The sequence below is a fragment of the Limulus polyphemus genome, unplaced genomic scaffold, assembly GCF_000517525.1.
Source record: "Limulus polyphemus unplaced genomic scaffold, Limulus_polyphemus-2.1.2 Scaffold5234, whole genome shotgun sequence".
NCBI classification, from domain to species: domain Eukaryota; kingdom Metazoa; phylum Arthropoda; class Merostomata; order Xiphosura; family Limulidae; genus Limulus; species Limulus polyphemus.
Window position 1 is genome coordinate 42,740 of NW_013670844.1, and position 9,579 is coordinate 52,318.

Here is a 9,579-nt window from a genome sequence, read left to right on the forward strand (position 1 = left end):
TTGAATACAAGTCTAAAGATGTTATAATTTCATTTTACAGGTCACTGGTTAGGCTAAATTTGGAATATTGTGTTAAATCTTGGACTCTTTACCTTAGGAAGTACACTGAATTGTTGGAAAGGGTTCAGAAAAGGGTTACTAGAATGGTGCCTGGGATGGAGAGGTTGTCATATGAGGAAAAGTTTGAAATCTCTCAAATTGTTTTAACTTGAAAAAGAAGAGTTATAGTGGATCTGACTGAGGTGTTTAAGATTGTAAAGGGAATTGATAGTGTTGATGCATCATCTCTCTTCATATTTAACTGAGAATAGTAGTACTAGGGGACAAAAATATAAATTTTGGCAAGGTAGGATTCATCTTCAGCTAAGACAGTTTTATTTTTCTAACAGGATGATTGGCCTTTGGAATGGGTTGCCTTCGGATGTTGTGGAGACAGTAAATTTAAGTGAGTTTAAAAGAAAGCTTGATAAGTATATGAATGATAAGAGCTGACATTTTTTACTTGTATTTATTAATTATTTTAGTTTAAAGAATGGGACAGCCAAGATGAACCAATAGGTCCCCCATGTTGTCCCAAAACGTTACTTTATGTTATATATATTTTTAAATGTAACTACTCAAAGCTTATAAACAAAAAATGTTTTCTAGTTTTAAACATAAATACCTGACTAAAAGATTGTAAACACACAAATATTTAAGTATTTTGACTCACTGTCATATAAACACACAGATTATAGTTTTATACTTCACTTATAACCATATAACCACACATACAACCAAGAGACAAGTGACGAGATTTCTCCGTTAAAATAACACCCAGCTCAACCGTAATTCACTCACCAAATCCCTGGATGTCCTTGACAAGGTTTCTTCCAGTCTCTCCACTGTATAACTCATCAGCCCCGTTCTCGGCTATCTTCTGTAGCGTTGCTGCCAGCACAGGTCTCTTCAACATTTCTCCCTCTTTGTAGACATCTCCAGTTGCATTGTTAAAAAATACTTCCCTGAAAATCATAAACATAACCTTCCGACTTCACTCATTATCAACACTTTACAAGAAATGGCAATTAATTAATAAAATATTTCATAAAAAACTTTGAATATTACTTGTTCACCTCTATTATAATCAACAAAATCAGTAACTTTTAAGTGTGACAAACAAACACATGTCACTAAACTTACATAAATTCCATCCACAGTGCTTTGAAGTTTTATTGTTGTTTGTTCCCTCAACTGATGTCCACTTACACATTTAATCACAGTTTAAGGCTTTGAAGTTTTATTGTTGTTTGTTCCCTCAACTGATGTCCACTTACACATTTAATCACAGTTTAAGGCTTTTATTTTGACAATCATAATAAATAATCATGACCTATTGTATATAAACTTGCTACTGATTATTCATTCAGCCAGTCAAATGTGTTGTAACATCAAGCTAGTTAGGGTAACTGACCAATAAGAGCCTACATTTTATAAAAGAATGTCGTTTTGGTCAGGAAGTTGGAATTCTTTGCTTCTGAATAAACAATGAAGAAAATGACGGATTTAATTACTAAAATTAAAAGTTATAAATACAAAATTACAGAAAAAAAACTATCAAACTCCTGATTCTAGAGCAAAATGCGGTGACCAATAAAAAAAAACAGCAATAAATTTCAAAACTGAAATCTTGTTATACTTTTCATAAAAACAAATTCGTTAACTATTTTTGATGTATACTTTATTTAGATCTTGATTATTTGTTTGCTTTATATTTGCATCACAAGCTAGGTTTGGCACATAACTCTTTATATTAATACGTTTTTTAGTATATTCAGGTTTATATACACATCTAATTAGATCAAATGTATCTGTAAAACCATTTCAAATAGCCCAAGACATATATGGAAACAAATGATTCAAATTGTGCGTATAGTTTGAGCTAAGTTGCATATCTAATGGCATCATACTTCCAATATGGGCATGTCTAAAGGGTTAGTTTTTGCCCACAAAATTGTTGGTATAAATTAAAAATAGCCAGGATGAGCACTGTATATGATACTAAAATTTTACTGGAAAAACATAAAAACTTAGTAAATTAACTTCAACAAAACGTGAATGTATTTTTGTGTAGAATAGAAAACAACGAATACTTTTAACAGCTTGACAGGAATTATAGGCAGTAAACCTTCTAAAGCTGATTCAACTTTTCATATACATGTATGTAATCAATCAGTACTTTAAACAGTCAAGTTGTTACAAAGCTATTGAGCACAAAAATATAGATGGCTGAGAATGATATGTTTAAACAATTTTATATGTGAAAACTAGCAAGTCACGTGACAGCCGCAACCAATATAAAATCACAATGGAACTGAATGGCAGTGAAAACTGGTTACTTCTGAGAATGGTACAACCCTTTCTGATGAAAAATATCCCCACACTTTAAATCATATAGATGTGTCAAGATCGGGGGTTTAGAACATCCAAGATGGGGAAATCCCTTGTACTTAATGGCATTGGAAAACAAAGGAATGTAGATTAAGTTAGGGCACCAAGGCCATCAAGAAAAAGTGCTGTAGGCCACAACTATGATAAACAAAGTGTAGCATCTTGTAATAAGTAAGAATACATTAATACAACAATCAATGACAAAAGCCCAGGTATGCAACATAATCTACATGGATCTCTGTCTAGAAAAGCGACACATGTACACAAAAAGCTTCCTCGACAAATTTTAACTGTAGCATACCTTAACCCATTCACTACAGCTGGGACACATATTTCCCAGTGCACTGGAAAATACAGATCCAAGCTGCAGTGAAAGGGTTACGAGATTGGAGAATGCGTGCAAGGAGGAGTGGTGTGCTTTGGGCATGACAATTTTACGATGGAGCCTTTCAAAATGGAAACTATGCTGCGGGGCTATTACCAAGATGCAAGGACATCAGACAGAGCATGACCAGACACGATAACCTGAATTATAACAATGTGGTCAGGCTCTAAAAACTTTTTAATATAACATTCTTAACCTTTATATAATAGGAACTTACAAAAACTATCTAGAGTAACTTAATTTTCTCATAAGCTATAGACAGTCATGTAAAACACTTTAAATTATTTGAAAGCCTCACTTTATATTCTGAATATGTGCCACTAAGTAAAAAGATAGATCCCCAACCAGTTAGATAAAAAACTAAGGATACTTTAACATACACAAGATTAATAGAATTATCAAACAATATTTTACAAGGAACTCTTTATTTACAAGATGAAAACAGAGATTTGTCTTACCTCAAAGATGGTTCTGACATGATCGCATCTTTGAACCTCATAATATTTCTCCCTAAGTGCTTTCCAATCTTGAATCCATCACGACTTATCTTCACAGACGGTAATACAAGGTCTGACCAGTTGAGCTTCCCATATCTCTGATGTGCTAACCAATAAGCTTTCAGTTCTCCTGGAACAGCCACTGCTAAACCTCCTAAACCAAAACATTATTAGCTAATTACACTTATGACTGATAGTTTCAAAAGTTAATGAAAATAGGCTTAAGGATAACCTTATACAACAAAATTAGCTAATCACATTTACACTTTAATCTTACATGACAAATATTAACCAATCACATTTATGTTTTAATCTTACTTGATATATCTTAGCCAATCACATTTATGTTTTAATCTTACTTGATATATCTTAGCCAATCACATCTATACTTTGATCTTACTTGATATATCTTAGCCAATCACATCTATACTTTGATCTTTATGATAATGATTAACCAATCACATCTCTACTTTGATTATTATGATAATGATTAACCAATTACATCTTATCATTTTGTTTTTATAGATCAGTATACAATTTATAACAAAGAAATCTCTTATGACCACAAATGATAATAAGGTCTAGTTATTGAAAATATTAAAATACAGAAGAAACCCAATAAATCATTAAATAACTTTCATAACATAGTTAAAAATATTGGTGATTTAACTTGACGAAAGTAAAATGGGAAAAAAAATGCCATTGTGGTAATAAGAGATTAAATAATTTAAACAACAATTAACAAAAACAGGATGTTGTTTTCAATGTTCCCTGTTCTCTCTGGATAACAAACTGTTTCCTTGTAACATGTGTTGAGTACAAGTAACAACACGTAGGTTTCTTACCTACAGTAGACAATGTACTGTTCCCTTGTAACATGTGTTGAGTACAAGTAACAACATCTAGGTTTCTTACCTCACTAAGTAATATTTACTGTTACATTGTAGCGATCTTTAGTGCACTAAGTAATATTTACTGTTACATTGTAGCAATCTTTAGTGCACTAAGTAATAGTTACTGTTACATTGTAGCAATCTTTAGTGCACTAAGTAATATTTACTGTTACATTGTAGTGATCTTCTTCAAAAGGGAGGATCGGCCATTGATGGAGCTATTGCCACATTGTTCTGTGATGGAGTCGTGAATCCACATAGCATGGGACTAGGTGGTGGACTGTTCATGACAATTTATATCAGGTTAGTTGTAGTGCAGATAACTTGTGGTAATCAACTTAATTGTACCAAACCTACTTTTCAAGAGTTCATGTGTGTTTCACTGTTTTAACACATAATTTTAACATTGCTTTAAAGATTGAGGTCTGTTTATGGGTCACCGTTTTAACTCATCATTTTTAATTGGCTCATAACATCTAACATTGCATTAAAACACCAAACTTGATTTTTGTCTCACTGTTTGATCTTGTCATTCTTCTGTAATCTTTGTTTGTGTGATTCTTGGCTGCTCTGTATTAAATAGTGTTATTTGTTTTATATAGTAAAACAAAAAAAACTGAAGTTATAGATGGCAGGGAAGTTGCTCCTGGAAATGCAACCACAGACATGTTTCAAGGGAACAGTACTTTATCTACTGCACTAAAGATTGCTACAATGTAACAGTAGATATTACTTAGTACACTACCATCTGTATACAAATAACCACACATCACTTAAATATTCCATTATATCAAATCTATTTCTGTTGCTACACTGGTAACATTCTGTCACTATATGTTATTCTGGTTAAACACTTGCTACACATTACTCTGGGTATACACTGTTGTAACATATTACTCTGGTTACATATTGTTATACATTATCCAGGTTATACACTATTGTTAAACTTTACTCTGGGTATACACTGTTGTAACACATTACTCTGGTTACATATTGTTACACATTATCCAGGTTATACACTATTGTTAAACTTTACTCTGGGTATACACTGTTGTTACACATTACTCTGGTTATACACTGTTGTTACATATTACTCTGATTATACATTGTTACATATTACTCTGGTTACAAGTTGTTACAAGTTATTCAGGTTATACACTATTGTTACACATTACTCTGGTTACACATTATTCAAGTTATACACTGTTGTTACACATTACTCTGGTTACACATTATTCAAGTTATACACTGTTGTTACACATTACTCTGGTTATACACTGTTGTTACATATTACTCTGGTTACACATTACTCTGGTTACACATTATTCAAGTTATACACTGTTGTTACACATTACTCTGGTTATACATTGTTACATATTACTCTGGTTATACATTGTTACGTATTACTCTGGTTATACACTGTTGTTACACATTACTCTGGTTATACATTGTTACATATTACTCTGGTTATACACTATTGTTACACATTACTCTGGTTACACATTATTCAAGCTATATACACAAGTATTGAGTAAATACTAACAACTATTGTAAATTATATTTGGGTAAATGTTACAGAAAATGAATTTCATAAACTTTTACACAGTCACGTAGAAATAGTTAGATGAAAAATTTAACAACGAAACTAAACAGATAAAACTATCATCATACACTAAGAAAATAAACTTTACGTTCAACACCAGAAAAATGTAGACAATATTAAGATAATATTCCCTAGGTTATTCAGTTTTGTTGTTACTAAGTGTTTAAATCATTTGAACTTTTCCTCGTTATTACAACTTCATAAAATAAAAATATTATCCTCAAATTTTGAGTGTGGTTCTGGTCAGATCTCGTTAATAATATCCTGTTCATCAGTGGGACAAGTCTTGTTGTTGTAATGTACATTAAACATTGATAATTTTTCATCAGTTTGTTCTTATGATTCTTTAGCTTAGATTTGCAACATTTAGAAAATTATTTGGATTTATTCATGTTCTAGAAAGTACTTACTATTTACTACATAGCCATCTAAATATTAGCCGTGTCTGATAAGCTTTCGATATATTTTTTTTCTAGAGATACTTCACGATTTCTTGTAATTCTCCTGTTACCTCATCATCATCCTGTTACTTAAATACATCTTCAGAGTATATAATATTTTACAGAACTTATTTCACACGTCGTGACTGCATCATCGTAACTGTGGTGCTGTTGATAGCTATTATTGCTATAACCGTCACACTCTCTCTTGGCCTACCAAAGATACGAGAGAAGAAACTGAAGTACTTGGATACATCATTCCCCGTGTCATCCTCCATCCTTGGAACGTTTGAGAAAGCTGTAATCTTGGCAGACGCTCAACCATGTGCTGCTGTAGGAAAGTAAGAGATAAATATCTTATAAAAGTAGACGTTTTTCTCTTAACATATATTTATAAAGTTTTTGGTCTAAATATATTTTTTATAGTTTCTTTACACAGTTTCATTATGAAGTTTCTTGTTTTGATAGTTTTGCAATAATTTTATGACCTGCAAGCCTCGTTCACGAGAAACTGATAAAAAAAAAGTGTCAAAATGTTTTTGTTTTAATGGATATATCATTCATTTTATTTGTTTCTTAGGTCATGTAAGTCTTTATACATATAGAGTGGATGTAAGTATTAGACAATGAGATTTTAGTAACATTCTGATCATAAAAATACAGATGTATCTGGAAGTAACTAACGACTTCAGGAGTTTGGGAATTTTATCTGAAAAAAAAATATGAAAAAACAATCATCTGTGGAAAGGCTCTTCTCAGAAGCTGAACAAATTGATCTTTCTGAACGAAGATTATTGGATGTTTTATTGTGTCACAGATTCCAAAATTAATATCATAAAATATATCAGAAGTACTTCAAAGTGAGGAAACATTTAATTTGGCTTATGTGAAAAATTATAAAATGGTTTCATTTTTTTTTCTTTTTGACAGGGACAGTAGTAATGGTGTCAACAGTTTCCTAGTTTACATTACTACAAGCGACTTTTTCCAGAATTTCTTGTACCTTATGCTACTATCTCTCTCCCTCTAGGTACCATGCCCATCTAGGGGACTGGTGAACATGGTTTTCCACTGATTCCCTTTACTTTTATTTCCTGTAATGTTGTTTCTGTTTATTTCAATCTCTCCTTTTCTCATATGTCCTATAAAACTCTGTTGTCTCTTTGTTAAAATTTTCCACAACATTCGCTTTGTTCTTGGCCTTCTTCGGAATGACTTCTTTGTGTATTCCACGATATTTTAAACATTCATCTTGGTAACCACATTCCTACTGCATTGCTTGAAGGAAGGATTGGTTGAACATGGCACTGTAGAACTCTCAGCTGTGTTTCAATTGTCAATTTGTGTATGCTACTATACACAGACATAAGTTCGCCGTTATGTACCATTAGGAACCTAACAAATTAAGGATTTTCCAAAAGTAGAACTTTGCTTTGAATATAATAAAAGTTAATTCAAAAGTATGAGAATTTTCTACAGAGTAGGTTACAAGAAAAACATGTTCATTGACCAAACTTTTCTTATACTGTTATGGTTGAAATGCCGAAAGCCAACGAAATAATAGAAAACCAACAAGCCTAAAATTTTTTTAGGCCTATAGCCTTCCATCGTACATTCATCAATGTTGACCTGAAACTATGACAACAGTGCATTTCTAACATCTTCTGGTCGCTAAAAACAAAGATGACTGTAGATGTTTTTAAGTTAAAAAAAACTCATTAACCGCACAAATTGTAAGAATCTTTTATATTAATTTACTAAAATTTTGCATCACAATACCACATCGTTTGAAATGTCAGTGAAAAAAGTTTAAATTTTCTATTCTATCTTATATTCATATACTTTATTATCAATGAAAATTATTGTCTTTAGTAAATAAAAATTTTCATCAGTCTTGTACATGTACAAAATGTTTTGCAATCATTTTGTAGTAAAACAAATACTATATTCTGCATACATAAATACGTCACTGTAAAATAGTTCCACCCGTGTCATGAGAATTAAATTATTATGGAAGTTTTGGATACGCCCACGATAAATAAGTCTTCAGTATCAATACAATTATTGCATATTTCCAGATAAAAAATCTGAAGTTAGGTTGTTACGTGTAAATCACATCAACGAGCATTATTTACATGTATCTTCCGCGGGCCTCAATGTGGCAATGAAGTGCATTTCAACACTTAGCTGACAAAACTGAAGACTTAGGTCACACTTTCAACTTGCTTGGATGTGTATGATACATCTGTAGGTTATACGAAACCTGTCCTAATATTTCACATCTCACTGTAATTGCTGTACAAGTATATATATGTCTTGAAGACTGAAGAAAGAACTACTTGTTCAAGGCTCTTGATAACAAATGTACTGACAACAAAACAATGCAAGTAGATAACATCCGCGTGATCTTTCCCGATACAATTGAACAGTGGCATTACAAATGAGTTTCATCAAGTTACACCTAAGAACGTTCTTGAAATTTTTTCCCCCCCCAAAAAAAACAGAAAATATTGGAAGATAAATTATGAAAGGAAATAAAAAATATATTTTTAAAAATGTCATTTTCAACACAATTTCAAGAAACCAGTGGGCTGGTGCCAAAAATATTCCAATTACTTGAACTGCACCGTAGTTATTTAGTTAAATCGTACTATAAGCCTATAACTTAACATTCTACGCCTAAGTTTGTCGAATTCATCCTAGTATTAGTTTTGGTGCTATTAAAAGTTTAGTAAAATATCAATATTTTGCCAACAGTATTTTATTTAACTGTAGTAATACGTTTAACCCTAAAATCTCGTATCGATTGTACATACATTATTTGCTGTTCAGGTCACAACAATATCTGCCAAACGATTAAAATGCATTAAAACAGCCTTTCAACAATAATTTAGAATTAGAACTTACGAACAAGTATTATGCCAGAGAAATCGTTATTTATGAATGAGTCCCAATACCCCGAAACTGTGTTTAAAAAAATTTTGTACTATCAGAATATCCAAATCCTGTTTACCCTAAATGGTGGAAGGTGCGATGTTTGTATTTCGTACAAACGTTGTGAATGCAGTCTTGAAGGGGTTCCTGTTGAAGTTAAAGCAATCAGAAAGACAGTTGTCTACAAACGTTAGAATCCAATCAAAAGGGGACAAACAAAAAAACTGCCAAGTAGAAGAAATAGTAACAATAAGATGCTTTTAATGCTTGGAGACAGCTTGAATGGGTAATGAAGAAAAACTTTAATACAAGTTTAACATAATATAACAGGGATCCCTACTCTAAACCAACAACCTGGGGTGCCAAGATATCTCTTCTAAGTGTTGCAACAGTATCC

The 9,579-nt window shown here is 32.0% G+C and overlaps 1 protein-coding gene across 1 annotated transcript in view; it reads right to left on the bottom strand.

Moving 5' to 3' along the window:
- LOC106472305 (gamma-glutamyltranspeptidase 1-like) overlaps positions 1–4,236 on the bottom strand; it is a gene marked incomplete at its 5' end in the record, with an annotated part of 12,504 nt that extends 8,268 nt beyond the window's left edge. The window contains 3 exons of the mRNA XM_022400913.1: positions 841–1,004; positions 3,274–3,466; positions 4,158–4,236. Of these exons, the coding sequence (XP_022256621.1) occupies positions 841–1,004; positions 3,274–3,466; positions 4,158–4,236 (436 nt within the window). The remainder of the gene's footprint in view (positions 1–840; positions 1,005–3,273; positions 3,467–4,157) is intronic.
- Between the last annotated feature and the right edge of the window lie 5,343 nt (positions 4,237–9,579).